Source organism: Sapajus apella, unplaced genomic scaffold, assembly GCF_009761245.1.
Source record: "Sapajus apella isolate SASKATOON/1434 unplaced genomic scaffold, GSC_monkey_1.0 scaffold2, whole genome shotgun sequence".
NCBI lineage: Eukaryota > Metazoa > Chordata > Mammalia > Primates > Cebidae > Sapajus > Sapajus apella.
In genome coordinates this window covers 26,165,016-26,186,696 of record NW_022436942.1, presented here as the reverse complement: position 1 = coordinate 26,186,696, position 21,681 = coordinate 26,165,016, and the positions used below count along the sequence as shown (strand labels likewise).

The 21,681-nt window shown below is 46.4% G+C and overlaps 1 protein-coding gene across 4 annotated transcripts in view; it reads right to left on the bottom strand.

Moving 5' to 3' along the window:
• CERS5 (ceramide synthase 5) overlaps positions 1 to 17,504 on the bottom strand; it is a 37,309-nt gene extending 19,805 nt beyond the window's left edge. For all 4 annotated transcript variants that reach the window (XM_032293853.1, XM_032293831.1, XM_032293864.1 and 1 more), the window contains exon 1: positions 17,070 to 17,504. In XM_032293853.1, the coding sequence (XP_032149744.1) occupies positions 17,070 to 17,266 (197 nt within the window). In that variant the 5' untranslated portion in view covers positions 17,267 to 17,504. The remainder of the gene's footprint in view (positions 1 to 17,069) is intronic.
• Between the last annotated feature and the right edge of the window lie 4,177 nt (positions 17,505 to 21,681).

Genomic DNA, 21,681 nt, shown 5'->3' with positions numbered 1-21,681 from the left:
TACACTCCAGCCTGGCTACAGGGCAAGACTCCATCTCAAAATAGTAATAATAATAATAAATAAAATGAGCCCATCATTTCACGAAAAGCATTGTTGCCAATGATAAAATTCAAGCTTCCAAGTGAAACTTAGAATGTTTAGAAAACTTTCATCTACTGGCCGGGTGTGGTGTCACATGCCTGTAATCCCAGCTACTTGGCAGGCCGAGGCAGAATTGCTTGAACCCGGGAGGTGGAGGTTGCGGTAAGCCAAGATTGTACCACTGCACTCCAGCCTGGGCAACAAGAGCAAGACTCTGTCTCAAAGCAAAAAAAAAAAGTAAATGAGATCGAGTCTCACTGTTGCCCAGGCTGGAGTGTAGTGGCGCAATCTTGGCTCGCTGTAACCTCCACCTCCCGAGTTCAAGCGATTCTCCTGCCTCAGCATCCCGAGTAGCTGGGACTATAGGTGTGTGCCACCATGACCAGCTAATTTTTGTATTTTTAGTAGAGATGGAGTTTCACCATGTTGGCCAGGCTGGTCTCGATCGTCTCACCTTGTGATCTGCCCACCTCGGTCTCCCAAAGTGATGGGATTACAGGCGTGATTTTTAAATATTGTATAACATATTGACATGTGGGACATTTGTATAACTGAGTGAACCAGTATTTTCCAAATAATGGATACATGATATCCATTCAAAATGTAATACAGGCTGGGCATGGTGGCTCAAGCCAAGCCAGTAATCCCAGCACTTTAGGAGGCTGGCAGGTGGATCACCTGAGGTCAGGGGTTTGAGACCAGCCTGGCCAACATGGTGAAATCCCGTCTCTACTAAAAATACAAAATTAACCAGGTGGGGTGGTGTATGCCTGTAATCCCAGCAACTTGGGATGCTGAGGCAGGAGAGTCACTTGAACCGGGAGGCGAGGGTTGCAGTGAGCTGAGATCGCGCCATTGCACTCCAGCCTGGGCAACAAGAGCAAAACTCCACCTCAAAACAACAGCAACAACAAAACAAAATGTAACACAGAATAATGGATCTTAACATAATAAAATCAAAAGCTCATTAATATGACTTCAGATTCTATCTAGCAGTCAACATTTAATAAACTGGTATGTGTGTTTCGGTGTAGTATCAAAGATAACTATCAAATTATTTGAAAGGCCTATTAAAATACTTCCTGCATTGCAATGACAAAGCTATGTGAGGCCATCTTTTCTTCATATACTTCAATCAAAAAAATATATCACAAGAGATTGAATGCAGAAGCTGCTAGGAGAATCCAGCGGTCTTCTATTAAACCAGACATTAAAGAGATTTGCAAAACTGTAAAATCAATGCCGTTCTTCTGTTCTTTTTTTAGGAAAATAATTCCTTTTTTCTTTTTTTTTGAGATGGGGTCTCGGCTCTGTCACCAGGCTGGAGCGCAGTGGCATGATCTCAGCTCACTGCAACCTCCGCCTCCCTAGTTCAAGCAATTCTCCTGCCTCAGCCCCTCGAGTCTCTGGGACTACAGGTGCACGCCACCATGCCCAGCTAATTTTCGTATTTTTTAGTAGAGACGGGGTTTCACGATGTTGGCCAGGATGGCCTTGAGCTCTTGACCTCGTGATCCACCTGCCTCAGCCTCCCAAAATGCTGGAATTGCAGGCGTGAGTCACTGTTCTAGGCCCCGGAAAATGATAGTTTTCAAAAAGCTTACTTAACATGTAAATAGATTTATTGATTTTTTTGCCTATTTTCTCCCTTTTTGTGGAGAACGAGGTTTTACTGTGTTGCCCACACAGGTCTTGAACTCCTGAGCTCAAGCTATCCTCCTGTCTCTGCCTACCTAAGTGCTGGGATTACAGGTGTGAACCACCTGCACCAGGCCTATTGCTATTTTAAATGAATTAATAAGTATTTTTTTTTTTTTTTTTTTTTTTGAGACAGGGTTTTGCCCTGTCACCCAGGCTGGAGTGTAATGGTGCTATCTTGGCTCACTGCAACCTCCGCCTCCCAGGTCCAAGTGATTCTCCTGCCTCAGCCGCCCAAGTAGCTGGGCCTATAGGTGTGTGCCACCATGCCTGGCTAATTTTTGTATTTCTAGTAGAGATGGGGTTTCACCGTGTTGGCCAGGCTGGTCTTGTACTCGTGAGCTCAGGTGATCTGCCCACCTTGGCCTCCCAAAGGGCTGGGATTACAGGCATGAGTCACTATATCTGGTCAGTATTTCTTAAATCTCTCAGTTTAATTTCAAATATGGTAAAGCTGATGGGTATACATTACCCAATAAACAGAAGCTCCTTAGGGTCCTTCGTAAAACTGAAAAACAATCCCTGAGAACAAAAAGTCACAATGTATTTTTATGAGTAAATTCTTAAAGAATAGAATTCCTGTGTACAAGGTACTGCACTTTTCAAGATACCTATACCACAAAACCCAACATTTCTTGCATGGTCTGTGCTCAAGTAATCTTTGCAGTTTCCTTTGAGGGCCATAAAAAAAGAAAAAAAAAATTGGCCCAGCCTGAGCAACATGGTGAAATCTTGCCTCTACAAAAAATATAACAATTAGTGGCTGGGCGAGGTGACTCAAGCCTGTAATCCCAGCACTTTGGGAGGCTGAGGCAGGTGGCTCACCTGAGGTCAGGAGTTTGAGACCAGCCTGACCAATATGGTAACACCCCGTCTCTACTAAAAATACAAAACTTAGCCGGGCGGCATGGTGATGTGCGCCTGTAGTCTCAGATACTCGGGAGGCTGAGGCAGGAGAACTGCTTGAACCCGGGGGGCAGAGGTTGCAGTGAGCCAAGATCGCAACACTGCACTCCAGCCTGGGCAACAGAGCAACATTCTATCTCAAAAAATATATAAATAATTAATTTAAAAAATATATATATGTATATAAAACTGGCCAGGTATGGTGATGTGCATGTGGTTTCAGCTACTGGGGAGGATGAGGTGGGAAGATCCTTTGCGCCCAGGAGGTGGAGGCTGTAGTGAGCCACGATCGTGCCATCGCACTCCAGCCTGGATGACAAGAGTGAGATTTAATACATATTTAAAAAGTTTATCAGTCTTAGTTTTTAATAGAGAAAATATTGATAGATATAACCCATATAAACAAAAGCTCTTTGGAGTCTTCAATAATTTTTAAACATATGAAGGAGTCCGGAGAGCAAAAGATTTGAGAACCCACTGCTATACAGCATAGGAATTTCAGGAGTCAAGAAGGAAATTATGTAGCTGGGCCTGTAGTTCCAGCTACCATGGAGGCTGATGGTGCGGTGGGGGGGGTGGACTGATTGAGGCTAGGAGGTCAAGGCTGTAGTGACGTCAGGCCTGTGAATGGCCACTGCGTTCCAGCCTGGGTAACTGTGATGGTTAGTACTGAGTGTCAACTTAATTGGATTGAGGGATGTAAAGTACTGATCCTGTGTGTGTCTGTGAGGGTGTTGCCAAAGGAGATTAACATTTGAGTCAGTGGTCTGGGAAAGGCAGACCTGCCCTTAATGTGTGTAGACACCATCTAATCAGCTGCCAGTGCAGCTAGAATATAAAGCAGGCAGGCTGGGCGTGGTGGCTCACGCCTATAATCCCAGCACTTTGGGAGGCCAAGGCGGGTGGATCACGGGGTCAAGAGATCAAGACCATCCTGGTCACCATGGTGAAGCCCCATCTCTACTAAAAATACAAAAAATTAGCTGGGCATGGTGGCATGCCTGTAGTCCCAGCTACTCAGGAGGCTGAGGCAGGAGAATTGCTTGAACCCAGGAGGCGGAGGTTGCAGTGAGCCAAGATCACGCCATTGCACTCCAGCCTGGGTAACATGAGCAAAACTCCATCTCAAAAAAAAGAATATAAAGCAGGCAGAAAAATGTGAAAAGACTAGACTGGCTTACCCTCCAGCCTACATCTTTCTCCTGTGCTGGATCCTTCCTGTCCTTGCACATCAGATTCCAAGTTCTTCAGTTTTGGGACTCGGACTGGCTCTCCTTGCTCCTCAGCTTGCAAATAAACTATTATGGGACCCTGTGATCATGTGAGTTAATACTTAATAATTAACTTTCCTTTATACATCTATCCTATTAGTTCTGTTCCTCTAGAGAACCCTAACTGATAGAGATTTTTGGGACTAGGAGTGGGGTCCAAAACAGGCTCTGCAACAGGTCCAGCCTGCTATGCAAGCTGCTCTGCTACCTGGGCCATATGATATAGCAGATCCAATGATGCTTGAGGTGTCAGCAGCAGATAGGGATGCTGTTTGGAGCAGGCCTTCACAGGTGAATCACAGTAGAGCCTCTAGGATTTTGGAGCAAGGCCCTGCCATCTTCTGCAAGTAACTACTCTCCTCTTGAAAGCTTGGCCTGTTCCTGGGCTTTGGTGGAAACTGAATGTTTGACTATAAGTCATCAAGTCACCATGAGACCTAAACTGCCTATCATGAACTGGGTGCTTTTTGAGATGGAATCTTGCTCTGTCACCCAGGCTGGAGTGCAGTGGCCCAATCTTGGCTCACTGAAACCTCTGCCTCCCAATTTCAAGCAATTCTCCTACCTCAGCCTCCCGAGTAGCTGGGATTATAGGCGTCCACCACCATGCCCAGCTAATTTTTGCATTTTTAGTAGAGATGGGGTTTCACCACGTTGGCCAGGCTGGTCTTGAACTCCTGACCTCAGGTGATCCGCCTGCCTCGGCCTCCCAAAGTGCTGGGATTACAGGCATGAGCCATGGTGCCCGGCCTAAACTGGGTGCTTTTTGACCCAGCTAGCCATAAAGTGGATCGTGCACAGCAGCAGTCCATTATCAAATGGAAGTGGTATATATGTGATCGGGCTCAAGCAGGTCCTGCAGGCACAAGTAAGTTACATGAGGAAGTGGCTCAAATGCCCATGGTCCCCTCCCCGCTCCGTGCCACCCTGCCTTCTCACCCCCAACCCTGCACTGATGGCCTCATGGGGAGTTCCCTATGATCAGTTGATAGAAGAAGAGAATACTAGGCCCTGGTTCCAGATGGTTCTGCATGATATGCAGGCACCACCTGAAAGTGGACAGCTGCAGCATGACAGCCCCTTTCTAGGACATTCCTGAAGGACAGTGGTGAAGGGAAACCTTCCCAGTGGGCAGAACTCTGAGCAGCGCACCTGGTTGTATACTTTGCATGAAAGGAGAAATGGCCAGATATGCGATTCTGTAGCCAATGGTCTGGCTGGATGGTCAAGGACTTGGAAGAAGCATGATTGGGAAATTGGTGACAAAGAAATTTGGGGAAGAGGTATGTGGATGGACCTCTCTGAGTGGTCAAAAGCTGTGAAGATACTTGTATCCCATGTGAGTGCTCACCAATGGGTGACCTCAGCAGAGGAGGATTTTAATAATCAAGTGGATAAGATGACCCATTCTGTGGACACTACTCAACCTCTTTCCCCAGCCACCCATGTCATTGCCCAATGGGCCCATGAACAAAGTGGCCATGGTGGCAAGAATAGAGGTTATGCATGGGCGTAGCAACATGGACTTCCATTCATCAAGGCTGACCTGGCTACAGCCACTGCTGAGTGCCCAATCTGCCAGCAGCAGAGCCCAACACTGAGCCCTTGATATGGCACCCTTCCTTGGGGCAATCAACCAGCTATCTGGTGGCAGGTTGATTATACTGGACCTCTTCCATTATGGAAAGGGAAAAGGTTTGTCCTCACTGAAATAGACACTTACTGCAGATATGGGTTTGCCTATCCTGCATGCAATGCTTCTGCCAAGACTACCATTTGTGGACTCATAAAATACCTTATCCATCATCATGGTATTCCACACAGCCTTGCCTCTGACCAAGGCACTCACTTTGCAGCCAAAGAAGTGTGGCAGTGGGCTCGTGCTCATGGAATTCACTGGTCTTACCATGTTCCCATCATCCTGAAACAGCTAGATTGACAGAACAGTGGAATGGCCTTTTGAAGTCACAATTACAACACCAGCTAGGTGATAATACTTTGCAGGGCTGGGGCAAAGTTCCCCAGAAGGCTGTGTATGCTCTGAATCAGTGTCTGATATATGGGACTGTTTCTCCCATAGCCAAGGTTCACGGGTCCAGGAATCAAGGTGGAAATGGAAGTGGCACCACTCACCATCACTGTCACCCCCAGTGATCCACTAGCAAAATTTTTGCTTCCCGTTCCTGTGACATTATGTTCTGTTGGGCCTAGATGTCTTAGTTCCAGAGGGAGGAACACTGCTACCAGGAGACACAACAATTCCATTAAACTGGAAGTTAAGATTGCCATCTGGACACTTTGGGCTCCTCCTATCTTTAAGTCAACGGGCTAAGAAGGGAGTTACAGTGTTGGTTGGGGTGACTGACCCAGACCATCAAGATGAAATCAGTTTACTACTCCACAACAGAGGTAAGGAAGAGTGTACGTAGAATACAGGAGATCCATTAGGGCGTCTCTTAGTATTACCACACCCTGTGATTAAGGTCAGTGGGAAACTACAGCAGCGCAATCCAGGCAGGACTACAAATGGCCCAGATCCTTCAGGAATGAAGGTTTGGGTCACTCCACCAGGAAAAAAACCACAAGCTGCTGAGTTGCTTGCTGAAGGCAAAGAGAATACAGAATGGGTAGTAGTAGAAGACAGTCATCAATACCAGCAACCAACACATGATCAGCTGTAGTAATGAGGACTGTAATTGTTATGAGTATTTTTCCTCCATCTTTTGTTAAAAACATGTTTGTGCATGTATACACTTGTACTAAGACAATATCTTCATTTTTTATTTCCCTTTTCCCTTATCATTGACATAAGATTTATTGACTTCATATCAGCATTTAAATATTGTTAACTTTATGTAATAGTATTTGGGTTGGGGCTGGTGTGTTTCTGATTGTACGAAGGATAGTTATGTTAGGCATAATTATGACATTATTGTCTCTATTTGAAGATTATGTATCATCTAAGGAGATGTGTATGGGTTCAAGTTGACAAGGCGTGGACTTGGGATGGTTAATACTGAGTGTCGATTGAAGGATGCAAAGCACTGATTCTGCATGTGTCTGTGAGGATGCTGTCAAAGGAGATTAACGTTTGAGTCAGTGGTCTGGGAAAGGCAGAGCCACCCTTAATCTGGGTGGGCACCATCTAATCAGCTGCCAGCACATCATGCAGGCAGAAAACGTGAAAAGACTAGACTGGCCTACCCTCCCAGCCTACATATTTCTCTCGTGCTGGACCCTTCCTGCCCTAGAACACTGGACTCCAAGTTCTTCAGTTTTGGTACTCAGACTGGCTTTCCTTGCTTCTCAGCGTACAGATGGCCTATTGTGGGACCTTGTGATAGTATGAGTTAATACTTAATAAATTCCCATATATATATATAGATCTCCTATTAGTTCTGTCCCTCTAGAGAACCCTAACTGAAACATTAATACAGCAAGACTCCATCGCTTAGGAAGGAAAAGAAAAAAAAAAAAGGAAAGGAATTAGTGTACTAGAGTCATAACATCTCAAGCAGAAGTAGGTTTCAGAATCATTCATTCAATAAACACTTACTGAATAGCTAATATGAATGTACAAGGCACTGCATTAGATACCTACAGTTTCGTGGGGGAGATAAGTCCATAAACAGCCCAATCTGAAGGTCATCCCCAAAGAATAGGGTAGCTCATTCAAAATCTCTGAAATGGCTCTCTCTTCAAATTCCAACTGTGACCTGACAAATGTTTCTGACATTATTCACTTTACCTAGCTCCTTGACTTCATTACGGACATACTATGGAGAATATTAGATGAGGAAAAAAGAAATTGTCCAGAAAAAAACGACCAAACCTGAAACAATAATTGAGACTATCTAGATAGAATCTAAAAGAGTCTAGACTATCTAAAAGAATCTACTGTAGGCCAGGCATGCTGGCTCACTCCTGTAATCCCAGCACTTTGGGAGGCCGAGATGGAAGGATCACTTGAGCTCAGGAGTTTGAGACCAGCCTGGGAAACATAGCAAAACCCTATCCCTACAAAAACTACAAAATTAGCCCGGCACAGTGGCACATGCTTGTAGTCCCAGCTTCTTGGGAGCCTGAGGTGGCAAGATGGCTTGACCTCGGGAGGTGGAAGTTGCAACGACTGCAATGATACCAGATTGTGGCACTGCACTCCAGCCTGGGTGACAGAGCAAGACCATGACCCCCACCCTCCAAAAAACCAAAACTACTATAATAGATGTTTTTAAGGAACGCATGTAGATTGTATCTTTTTGTAAATCCAATCATTCTAATGTACTAGAAAAGTTCTACTGAAAGGTCACTAAAGTGAATTCATGCCAAAGTGGTAGGATAACCCCCCTCGTTCCTTTCATTAAACATACTTATCTTTTTTCAATGGATGAATAATTATACCACTTAATGCATTTGCTTAAAGCAGAAACATAAATATACACAAGTGATAACCACTGATTTTCTTGCTCTCTCCCAGCGTAGAGATCACGGTTTATTCACCTTTTCAATCTCGGCACATAATTTGATACCTTTTTATTTATTTATTTTTACATTTATCTTGTCCGACTTCTAAAACTATCACATATAGTTTGATATGACATGACATATCCTAAGCTTTCAATAAATACATGTTGAAGAATGAGCAGATGAACAAATGAGTGAAAACTTAATTCTCAACTAAGAGGCAAAGTATTTCAAGGAAATGTGCCACCTGCAAGGATGAAATTAAAACTCAGCCTTAACCTCCTGGGTCATCAGGTAATCTATCAGCTTGGTGTTTGTCAAGTGTAGGAGATCACTGATTTCTGGGGAATCAGTAGATATTCAAGTTAACCAATTTCAGTCTATGACTGGAGATTTCCCTAAATACAACCACAACAATCTGATTTAGTTTGAGATACTTTATGCCTGTAATTGAGACTGCTTACTAATGCTGACAATATCCAAAAACTAAAAACTACAAGGAATATTCTCATAAGAAATCCTGTATTTTACAGAAGAGATATAGTAAGAGTGTGATCATTCTCATTGCCTCATCAGGGCTGTGCAGCTCTGCATGGACATTTACCTACTTGACAAACTTGTTTGTTTATAGATCATTAATTGAGAAGACATATGTAAAAAGGCAAAAATATAGAGCAATGCTTGACTAGAAGCAACTGTCAATCAAAGATTACTCAAAACAGAATATAACCAGTCATTTGAATATTTCGGGAAATAATTTACATTTTAAAATCTTATTTTTACTAAAATTTCTTAGAAAGATTCATTGTTTAAAGGAACATCCAATACCTTTGTATCATCGTTTGATCCTAAAAACTAAATCAAATGTGAATTCACATTAAAATTCTCTTGTAATTATTATTGTCTGAATTACTGTCATCAGCACTGTCCAACAGAAATATAATGTGAGTCACATATGTAATTTATTTATTTATTTATTTTTTGAGATAGAGTCTTGCTCTGTTGCCCAGGCTGGAGTTCAGTGGTGCGATCTCGGCTCACTGCAACCTCCACCTCCTGGGTTCAAGCAATTCTCCTGCCTCAACCTCCCGAGTATCTGGGACTACAGGCACGTGCCACCATGCTGGGCTAATTTTTTGTATTTTTAGTAGAGTTGGGGTTTCAGCATGTTAGCCAGGATGGTCTCAATCTCACATGCCACCATGCTGGGCTAATTTTTTGTATTTTTAGTAGAGTTGCGGTTTCAGCATGTTAGCCAGGATGGTCTCAATCTCCTGACCTTATGATCTGCCCGCCTTGGCCTCCCAAAGTGCTGGGATTACTACTTGGGAAGCTAAGGTGGGAGGATTGCTTGAATCTGGGAGATGGAGGTTGCAGTGAGCTGAGATTGCACCACTGCCCTCCAGGTCTGGGTGAGGTAGTGAGACTCTGTCTCAAAAAAAAAAAAAAGAAAAAAATTAGATAGCTTACGTTCATTTTTTTTTTCTGTACTAAATGTTTGAAATTCAGTGTATATTTTACAGACATAATAATCTCAATTCTGACTAGTCATATGTGAAACCCCTAAAAGCCACATGTAGCTAGTGGCTACTGTACTGCATAGCACAGTTCTAGATAATTTAGATAATTATTCTTTGTTATTGTTTTTGTGTTGTTTTAGTCAGAAAGACTTATGGTTAGCTCCTTTTACAGAAACACCTCAATTAACTTCCCTAAAGATATAATAAGGATTCAAATACAAAGAGGTCAAAACTCAGTAGATTCTTTAGAAGGCAGCCTTTATTTGCCTAAAAATACCTCTGAGGAGGATGTCAAAATGGTTGTATCTCCCATTCCCACCCTAACGAAGGTACAGCTTTCACTTGCTATTTCCTCTGGATCTCTTCTTTACCTATTTAGGAGACCCTAGTTTTCTGAATGAGGACGTGCTTACAGCAAAAATATGTGACACGCTTCTTCTCAGTGACGAATATATTGTCTCCAGGCATAAGTCAGGAACCTGATCTCAGTCCTGAAAGTATCGAGCCACCTGGGAGCATCAACACACACTGTGCAGAAAGGGCTGGGGAAAGTTCTCCCAGAGCCAGGTAGGGACAAAGGAGGCTGCTGACAATCTGGAAAGTATTAAAAGGTGAGTTCTTAGATAAGGGCAGGGCCATGTGACCTTTTCCAATCTTGCTCTGCTGGATCTGCAAACTTCATTTAATTCTGTGATTACAATTCAGTAACACCTAACAGAATACCTCTAGGGATGTATGGAAGGGGCTGTCTCCCTTACAAACTAGTCAGCAGCTATGGCCATTCTTCCCAAAGCCTCTCTCCTTGTCTGAAGGACCTACTAACATTGGGCCACAATACTGTGACATGGCACGAATCTGGGAGGAGGGCGGCAGGCCAGTGAGGAAGAGGAAAAAAGTTTTTCCTCCATCTAGACGGCAGAAGTGGGGAAAACGGCAGTGGGGTGGGGTGGGGTCGGGGGGGGTGGGCAGGGGAAGGGGCAGAAAAAAAAAGCAAAGTTCAAGTCAAAAGGATAATATTAAATAACGAAGAATAGGATGAGTACAGATTTTTTCTTTTTTCTTTTTTTTTTTTGAGATGGAGTCTTACTCTGTTGCCCAAGCTGGAGTGCAGCGACACATCTCAGCTCACTGCAACCTCCGTGTCCCAGGTTCAGGCGATTCTCCTGCCTCAGCCTCCCGAGCAGCTGGAACTACAGGCGCATGCCACCACACCCAGCTAATTTTTTGTATTTTTAGTAGAGATGGGGTTTCACCATGTTGGCCAGGCTGGTCTCAAGCTCCTGACCTCAGGTAATTCACCCACCTTGGCCTCCCAAACAGGTATGAGCCACTGTGCCCAGCTGATTTGTTTTCTTTTCTTTTTTTTGAGATGGGGTTTCACTCTGTCACCCAGGCTGGAGTGCGGTGGCGCAATCTCGGCTCACTGCAACCTCTGCTCGCGGGTTCAAGTGATTCAACTGCCTCAGCCTCCTGAGTAACTGGGACTACAGGTGCGCACCATCACACCCAGTTAATTTTTGTATTTTTAGTAGAGACGGGGTTTCACCATATTGGCCAGGCTGGTCTCGAACTCCCGACCTCATGATCCGCCCACCTCGGACTCCCGAAGTGCTGGGATTACAGGCGTGAGCCACCGCGCCAAGCCTTTTTACTTTTTTTAATGTATGTGAAGTATGTTACAGGAAATGAATTTGTTCTTCAAATCCTACAATACTAGAACTGGAGGTTAAATCTTAACACTTGAAAAGGGGGTTAAGGAATAGGAAAAGATTGATGGCCATATCATACAGTGAAAGAGCACTGGGCTGGGGAAAGTGACCAGCTGTGTACTGCAACCTCTGAAAAGCTGGAGGATGTTTCTAAGCCTTACTGTCGGTAAAAGGATGTTGGAGTTCCAGCTTTTAACAGTCTGATTACTACATGAATCGCTTCTACAAACTAAGTAAGTAGGATTTGAGAATGAGAAAATGTTGAAAGGATGCTGGGCTCTGAAAAAGAAAAGAGAAAATGTAGGAAAGATGACTAATCGTCCGAATATACCTCTTTCTCTCTCTCTCTTTTTTCTTTTCTGTGACAAGAGTCTCACTCTTCACCCAGGGTGGAGTGCAGTGGCATGATCTCGGCTCACTGCAACCTCTGCCTCTCAGGTTCGAGTGACTCTCCTGCCTTAGCCTCTCAAGAAGCTGGGATTACAGGCACGTGCTACTATGCCCAGCTAATTTCTGTATTTTTAATCGAGATGGGGCTTCACCACGTTGGCCAGGTTGGTCTCGAACTCCTGACCTCAGGTGATCCGCCCGCCTCAGCCTCCCAAAGTGCTGGGATTACAGGCATGAGCCACTATGCCCGGCTCTCTTTCTTTCTTTCTTTTTTTTTTTTGAGACCGAGTTTCGCTCTTGTTACCCAGGCTGGAGTGCAATGGCGTGATCTCGGCTCACCGCAACCTCTGCCTCCTGGGTTCAACCAATTCTCCTGCCTCAGCCTCCTGAGTAGCTGGGATTACAGGCACGCGCTACCATGCAGCTGATTTTTGTATTTTTAGTAGAGACGGGGTTTCACCATGTTGACCAGGATGGTCTAGAACTCCTGACCTCGCGATCCACCTGCCTCGGCCTCCCAAAGTGCTGGGATTATAGGTGTTAGCCACCGCGCCCAGCCTTCTTTCTTTCTTTTAAGAGACAGGGTCTCACTCCTTTGCCCAGGCTGGAGTACACTGGCACTATCATAGCTCATTGCAGCCTAGAACTCCTGAGCTCCTGCCATCTTCCTGCCTCAGCCTCTTGAGTAGCTGAGACTACAGATGCATGCTATGACACCCGGCTAACATTTTTATTTTTTGTAGAACCAGAGTCTTGCTATGTTGCCCAGGCTGATCTCAAACTCCTGGCCTCAAGCAGTTCTCTCACCTTGGCCTCCCAAAGTGTTGGGATTATGGGTGTCAACCACCATGCCAGGCCCCAATATTTATTTATTTATTTAGAGACAGAGTCTCATTCTGTGGCCCAGGCTGGAGTACAGTGCCACAATCTTCGCTCACTGCAACCTCTGCCACCCAGGTTCAAGCGATTCTCCTGCCTCAGCCTCCCGAGTAGCTGAGATTACAGGCACCTGCCACCGCACCCAGCTAATTTTTGTAGTTTACTTAGTAGAGACGAGGTTTCACTATCTTGACTAGGCTGGTCTTGAATTCCTTACTTCATGATCCACTCCCCTTGGCCTCCCAAAGTACTGGGATTACAGGCCTGAGCCACCGCACCTGGCCCTAGGCCAGGAGTGTCACTGTCGCCCAGGCTGGAGTGCAGTAGTGCAATCTCAGCTCACTGCAACCTCCACCTTCCGGGTTCAAGCCGTTCTCCTGCCTCAGCCTCAGCCTCCCGAGTAGCTGGGATTACAGGCACCTGCCACTACACTGGGCTAATTTTTGTATTTTTAGTAGAGATGAAGTTTCATGTTGTTGGCCAGGCTGGTCTCAAACTCCTGACCTCAAGTGATCCACCTGCCTTGGCCTCCCAAAGTGCTGGGATTATAGGCATGAGCCACCGTGCAAGGCCAGGCCCTGATATTTTGATATGCCTTCTATTGCATTCTACAAGTGGCTCCATCTAGGCTGGGGCAGTGGCTATGCCAGTAATTCCAAAACTTTGGGAAGCTGAGGCATGAGAATTGCTTGAGGCCAGGAGTTCCGGATTAGCCTGGGCAACATGGTGAGACCCTTTCTCTATAAAAATTTATTTTATTTTATTTATGTTTTTGAGATAGGGTCTCACTCTGTCACCCAGGCTGAAGTGCAGTGGTGTGTCATGGCTCACTGCAGTCTCAACCTCCCGGGCTCAAGCAATCCTCCCGCCTCAGCCTCCCGAGTTGCTGGGGCTACAGGTGTGCACCACCACACCCAGCTAATTTTTAAATGTTTTTTTATAGAGACAAGGGTTCACCATGTTGCCAAGGCTGGTCTCAAACTCCTAGGCTCGAGTGATCTGCCCTCCTTGGCCTCCCAACGTGCTGGGATTACAGGCATGAGCCACCATGCCCAGCCTCTATAATTTTTTTTTTTTTTGAGACAGAGTTTTCCTCTGTTGCCCACGCTGGAGTGCAACAGTACAATCTCGGCTCACTGCAACCTCCACCTCTCCAGTTCAAGTGATTCTCCTGCCTCAGCCTCCTGAGTAGCTGGGATTACAGGCATGTACCACCATGCCCAGCTAATTTTTGTATTTTTAGTAGAGATGGGGTTTCACCATGTTGGCCAGGCTGGTCTCGAACTCCTGGCCTCAGTGATCTGCCCACCTCGGCCTCCAATGTGCTGGGATTACAGGTGTGAGCCACCATGCCTGTCCCCCCAATTTTTCTTTAAAATTAGCTTGGCATAGTGGTGAGCACCTATGGTCCCAGCTACTTGAGAGGCTGAGGCAGGAGGACTGCTTGAACCAAGGAGGTCGAGGCTAGAGTGAGCTTTGCACCACTGCACTCCAACCGGAGTGAGACTGACACCGAGACCCTGTCTAAAAAACAACAACAAAAGAGTGGAGTGGCTCTATTTCCTTTATGGAAGACCAGAACAGTAAGAAGAGGAATTGGCAATTCAGCAGTGAATTCTATTACTGAGGTAATGGGACTTAAGAGAAACAAAATAGCAAGAGTGCTTCTAGGGTTAAATTTTCCTAAGAGCAAACATGAGACAAACAAGGTGCCTGTCCTTACTAGCCAAGAAATATCATACCACAATGCCTTCAGCTCAGTATTCCCATACACCTGTACTCCCCTGACACTGGAACACCATAGAAACGTTCAGATAGAATTCCCACAGGTGAAGGATCCCTTCCAGCAGCTCTGCCAGGGGATATATATCTTCAGCCATGTGAGGGAACACTTTGGAATCTGAAGAGATACATAAGTTGATATAAAGTGGGTGTTTATAAGCAACAAGCTACTTCCTCTTACCAGCAACATGGGGAAATTCCCATATTGGCACACATTTATATGAAAAGCAGAGATCTTTTTCTTTGACAATCACCTTTTAAAAAAAAATTTGTCCTAACTTGTCTATTTTCCTTTTTAGTCATTACATTGCTTTTCTCCTTATATACAGAGACTAAGAGAGTACTTGGATCTAGTTTAATCCTAATAAAGACAAGCAGCTTGTGCCTCCACTCCAGGAAGACTAAATACAATGACTACACTTAAACATGCAAACAAACAAAAAAAGGCCGGGCGCGGTGGCTCACGCCTGTAATCCCAGCACTTTAGGAGGCCGAGGCAGGTGGATCATGAGGTCAGGAGTTCCAGACCAGCCTGGCCAACATGGTGAAACCCCATCTCTACTAAAAATACAAAAATTAGCCGGGCATGGTGGTCGGTGCCTGTAATCCCAGCTCCTGGGGAGGCTGAGGTAGAGAATTGCTTGAACCCGGGAGGTGGAGGTTGCAGTGAGCCGAGATTGCATCACTGCACTCCAGCCTGGGCGACAAAGTGAGACTCTGTCTCAAAAACAAAAAACCAAAGAAACGAAAAACCTTGCTACTCCAAGTTCCTGAGGTCCCAGGAAAGCCATTTAGATCTTTGGGTTTCATTTGCTTCACTTAAGCATCTTTATTTTTGCACTTGAACATCTGGCGGAGCATTTTGATGATGATACACAAATACTATGAATAAATGGATGAGTGACTAGATAAATAGAACACAATATTTTGAAAGATTTGAGTCAAAAATAGTAGGCAAATCAAGGAAGCAATCCCAAACAGATACTATCGTTTAGAAATTAACAGACTATTTCACCTGCAACATATTCCCATCCTAGAAAGGGCATTCCTGCATTGCAATCATTTATGCTTGGATAAAGGCAAAATGAACAGATGTCCGAGAACCACCCTCATTACCTGAGACCTATGGCAGAGAGATGTCTCCTTTCCTGGAGTCCGAGTAGACTTGATCAAAGTCACCCACAGCTATAAACTCACATTATAATAATATCACACACCAAAGCCTCAGTGAATATCTTTATCTTGGACAAACAGATATGATCCATTCACTTAAAGGTGAAATCACACGGTTGGACAAATTATATCGCAATTCTGCTAAACTCATTTAGAAGCTGGCTCAAGGCCAGGCGCGGTGGCTTACGCCTGTTATCCCGGCACTTTGGGAGGCAGAGACGGATGGATTACTTGAGGTCAGGAGTTCCAGACCAGCCTGGCCAACATGGCAAAACCCCTTCTCTACTAAAAATACAAAAATTAGCCAGGCGTGTGGCGCGCGCCTATAATCCCAGCTACTGGGGAGGCTGGGCATGAAAATCGCTTGAACCGGGGAGGCGGAGGTTGCAGTGAGCCGAGATCACACCACTGCACTCCAACCTGGACAACAGAGCAAAACTCTGTCTCAAAAAAAAAAAAAAAAAAAAAAGAAGCTGGCTCAATATAGCTGTTCTCTGATAAGCCCTACGGCTCTCCATCCCTTCCAACACTCCTTCCATTTCAGGCCCCAAGGGCTCTTCTGCAACTAATCTGACATCTTTCCATACTTTGGAAGCCTCAGCGTTCACCACACCCTATCCCAACCAGATTTCTACCCTCCTACCAACAAACGTGCATGAGTTGACACACCAAACGAACTCTTATGGCCAAACCAATCCTGTTCCCCTTAATTCTCAGAAACTCAGGTGTCTGATGAATCCATTCCTTTCCCTTGGAACGTCTGTCCCTTGCGTTGACCCCTCGGCTCCATGGCCACAACTAGCTCTGGTTCTCCTGGCCCCTTCCTGTCCCTGTCTTCGGGGCCTCTGCCAGAGCTCACACCGAACCTGTTTCCTCATCTGTAGGATCCTTGGAGGTTGAGAGGAGGCCTATAAGACCCCCCTTCCAAGCCAACTCTGGATCTAACATTTAAGGGCACAGCGTTCCCCTAGACCCTCACTCTTTCACTTTCCCACGCCCCAAAATCCTTCTCCACCCAGGCTCCGCGACCACCTTGCCCATGCGCCTAGCATCACCCGCCGCGGCCCAAGCTTCCCCAGCCCCTGCTTCCACGCTTTCACTGCAAGCAGTTCTGCTTCCGGCCCTCGGCCCTTCCTACAGCAGGGCGCCCCCGGCCCGCGCCCGGTCCCCGGCGCCGCTCGCTCGCGGGCTCTCACCTCTCGAAGAGCAGCCTCACGAAGAAGATGCCCGCCGCCAGCGGAAACACTGAGAGGACATGCTGGCCGCGCGGGTACCCGTAGCCGTCTGCCGGTCCCTCCAAGTCAGCCCAGCTCACGTTCTGGGGTAGCCAGAAGCGCTCGCTCCACAGCCAGCCCCACAGCAAGCTTAGGGCTCCCGCCGCTGCTGTCGCCATCTTACGCCCACCCCGAAGCCACTGCCGCCAGCGCAGCCACAAGCGTCAGCTGCCGCCACAGCCAACGGAACCCGCCGGGAGGCGGCCCCAGGGCGGGGCCCGGCCGACGGCCACCCCCTTCCGATGACCCTTCTGGTCATCGCCACGGATCCGCCCGCCTCCCCTGAAGGGCCAGGTCTCTTCACCGCCCATCTCTCCACCACGCCCACTTCCCTAACCATAGCCCGGGGACCGCGTCCGGGGGCCACGCCCCTTCCCGAACCTCTGACTCGCCCAGCCCTGCCCTAGGGCCACGCCCTGTCCCTTCCCCGCCCCGCCTTCGAGCGGCCCTGGCTCCGCCCTCTTTTGCTACTGGTCACGGCCACGCTTCTCCTCCTCCCGTGCTCATCCATCCAGCCATGGCCACACCCCTTATTTCAGGCCTAGCTCCTTTACCGCGAGGTTCTACTTTCTCAGCCTGTCGGAATCATATCCGTTCTGGCTCCTACTCAGGCAGTACCTTTGTCTCCACTCCCGGAGGCCAGATCTATCTCTCAGGTCAGGGCTTCTCTGTCATCTCAGCTGGTCCCACCCACTAATCTCCACCACCAGAATTCTTTTTGCTCCCAACGGTTTCTTTCCTTCGTGCCCCATGACCTCAGCCTACTTTCACTGCTTTATCCCTTACAAGTTAGTCACTTTTCCTCAGAAACAATGGACTTAACAATTTATAAGAATCCTTTTATTCTTCTCTTGGGGAAATGGAAATGGAAGAAAAACAACGTGAAAAGGGAGGCACTCAAAAGAAGATATACGTAAAGGCAGGCCGGGTGCAGTGGCTCACCCCTGTAATCCCAGAACTTTGGGAGGCCAAGGAGGGCAAATCACCTGAGGTCAGGAGTTCGAGACCAGCCTGGCCAACATGGTGAAACACCGTCTCTACTAAAAATACAAAAATTAGCTGGGTGTGGTGGTGTACGCCTATAATCCCAGCTACTCGGGAGGATGCGGCAGGAGAATTGCTTGAACCTGGGAGGCAGAGGTTGCAGTGAGCCGAGATCGAGCCACTGCACTCCAGCCTGGGCGACAGAGCAAGACTCCATCTAAAAAAAAAAAAAACAAAAAACAAAAGACAAACGCTGACCTGTAACCAATCCGGTTGTGTCCATACCTCACTTTCCTTTTGCTGTCCATAAATCTTCCACCACCTGGGTATACTGGGTCTCTGAATCTGCTGTGATTCAGGGTCTGCCCAATTCGAGAATCATACATTGCTCAATTAAACGCCTTTAAATTTAATTTAGCGAGTTTGTTTGTTTGCTTCTTTTTTTGAGGAGTCTCTCACCCAGGCTGGAGTGCAGTGGTACTATCTTGGCTCACTGCAACCTCTGCCTCCAGGTTCAAGAGATCCTCCCTTCTCAGCCTCCTGCGTGGCTGGGACTACAGACATGGGCCACCATGCCCAGCTAATTTTTATATATTTTGGTAGAGACTGAGGTTTCACCATGTTGGTCAGGCTGGTCTCGAACTCCTGACCTCAAGGGATCCCCCTGCCTCAGCCTCCCAAAGTGCTGGGATTATAGGCACTAGCCACTCTGCCCAGCCTGAAGTTTTTTGTTTTTGTTTTGAGATAGAGTCTCATTCTGTGGCCCAGGAAGTTGCACTTCATCCTGGCGGAGCCTGGCGAGAGCCTGGCAGAATCTCGGCTCACTGTAATCTCCATCTCCTGGGTTCAAGCGATTCTTCCATCTCAGCCTCCCAAGTAGCTGGGATTACAGGCACGCACCACCACGCCCAGCTAATTTTTGTACTTTTAGTAGAGACAGGGTTTCGCCATGTTGGCCAGGCTGGTCTGGAACTCCTGGCCTCAAGTGATCCACCCACCTTGGCCTCCCAAAGTGTTGGGATTTCAGGCGTGAGCCACCACACCCAGCTGAAGTTTTTCTTTTAACATTAGAATGTCTTTAGACTCCAAAACTCTTAGCCCTTATCCTATAAACTGCCTTAAATTTAAGTTACCACACTGAACATCAAACTCTTGTGGATCTACATAAACAAGGAGGGCACTCATAAAGGAGCCACCTTCAAAAGGCTAAAAGTGGAATATAGAGATTAGCATGCCTCCTCCACAAGGATGACATGTAAACAAAACAAAACAAACAAAAACCCTGGCTACAAGGTTAATTACCAGAGGCTAACTAGAATGATCTGAAAAAAATTTGAAAGTATCCCTACCTCCTGCCTGAGAACAGGCAAAGCAACTTTATAACTAGTAAAGCAGGCTTGCACCAGAGTTAAAGGGTTGCAAAGGGATGAGAAGAAAAAAAAGCAGGCCGGGCGCGGTGGCTCACGCCTGTAATCCCAGCACTTTGGGAGGCCGAGGCGGGTGGATCACGAGGTCAAGAAATCGAGACCATCCTGGTCAACATGGTGAAACCCCGTCTCTACTAAAAATACAAAAAATTAGCTGGGCATGGTGGTGCGTGCCTGTAATCCCAGCTACTCAGGAGGCTAAGGCAGGAGAATTGCCTGAACCCAGGAGGCAGAGGTTGCGGTGAGCCGAGATCGCGCCATTGCACTCCAGCCTGGGTAACATGAGTTAAACTCCGTCTCCAAAAAAAAAAAAAAAAAAAAAAAAGCAGCAGCAGCAGCAGCCGCCGCCAGCCGAAGGAGCATACCAAAAGGTTTGCTTTATTTTATTTTTATTTATTTTTTGGAGACAGCGTCTCGCTCTGTTGCCCAGGTCGGAGTACAGCGGCGCCATCTCGGTTCACTGCAACCTTCACCTCCTGAGTCCAAGCCATTCTCCTGCCTCAGCTTCCTGAGTAGCTGGGACTACAGGTACGTGCAGCTAATTTTTGTATTTTTATTAGAGATGGTGGTTCCCCGTGTTGGCCAGGCTGGTCACAAACCCCTGACCTCAGGTGATCCGCAGGCCTTGACTTCCCAAAGTGCTGGGATTACAGGTGTAAGCCACCGCGCCCAGCTGGTTTGCTTTTAGTTCAGTCCCTCTCAAACTTTAGCATCACTCAGACATTAGCTTGTCCCATCTTGCACAAGTAGAGTTTCTTTAAGTTCCTGGAACCCATCCAGAGAGATTCTGCTTTCAGGAGTTTGGTGGTAGGATCTATGAATTTGCATTTCCCATTTCTAACAAACTCATAGGTGATGCCACTGCTGCTGTTCTGTGAACCTGCCTGAAGCCACTTCCATCCAAATCCAGCAATAGCTTCATGGTAACTATACTATATTAAGATACAGTTTTAAAGGGCTGGGCATGGTGGCTCATGCCTGTAATCCTAGCACTTTGGGAGGCCGAAGCAGGCGGATCACTTGAGGTCAGGAGTTCGAGACCAACCTGGGCAAAATGGCGAAACCCCACCTGTACAAAATACAAAAATTAGCCGGGTGTGGTGCCAGGTGCCTGTAGTCCCAGCTACTTAGGAGGCTGAGGCAGTAGAATCGCTTAAACCCAGGAGATGGAGGTTGCAGTGACCAGAGATTGTGCCACTGAACTCCAGTCTGAGCAACAGAGGGAGACTCCGTTTCAAAAAAAAAAAAGAAAAACATATATTTTAAAAGGAAGTAAACCCCAGCTCCATTGGATTTTAAATCAGCACCCCAAGGAACAGAGAACATACTAACTTAGCATGCAGGAACCACCAGTACACAATGATCTTGGTCTGAGACCCTAATTCATGATTTTCTTTTTTTTTTTTTTGAGATGGAGTCTTGCTCTGTCACCCAGGCTGGAGTGCAGTGGCACAATCTCTGCTTACTACAACTCCACCCTCCATGTTCAAGCAATTCTCCTACCTCAACTTCCCAAGTAGTTGGGATTACAGGCACGTGCCACCACGCCCAGCTGATTTTTTGTACTTTCAGTAGAGACTGGGTTTCACCATGCTGGCCAGGCTGGTCTCAAACTCCTGACCTCAAGTGATCCTCCTGCGTTAGCCTCCCAAAGTGCTCGGATTACAGGCATGAGCCACGTATCCAGCCCCCTATTCATAATTCTATCCCCAGAAAAATGCACATGTACCAATTCCCAATCTCTTGGCTATTAGGAAGCATTACTAATGAAATATGTAATGAAAACAAATTTGCTTTCACCTTGGTCAAAGGTGATCTAGCAAGCCACTGGAATCAAGCTGGCCTTATAGCAATAATGAGCTGAGCCTCCTTAACCATCTCAAGTCCCAAGCTGGCCCGTTTTCCGCTTTACCAACAGAAAAACTCTCATCGCCCTATAGTCACCCAGTGCTATACCAAGTCCAAAAAAGTTTGCCTTCATTTAGAGAGCTGAAAGAACAAATGACTAATGCTTTGTTGGTTGCTTTTGTTTTCTAAGAATGTTCAGTGTTATCTGGTCACTCTTTCACTCGGACATCCTTTCTTTTTTTTTTTTTTTTTTTTTTTTTGAGACGGAGTTTCAC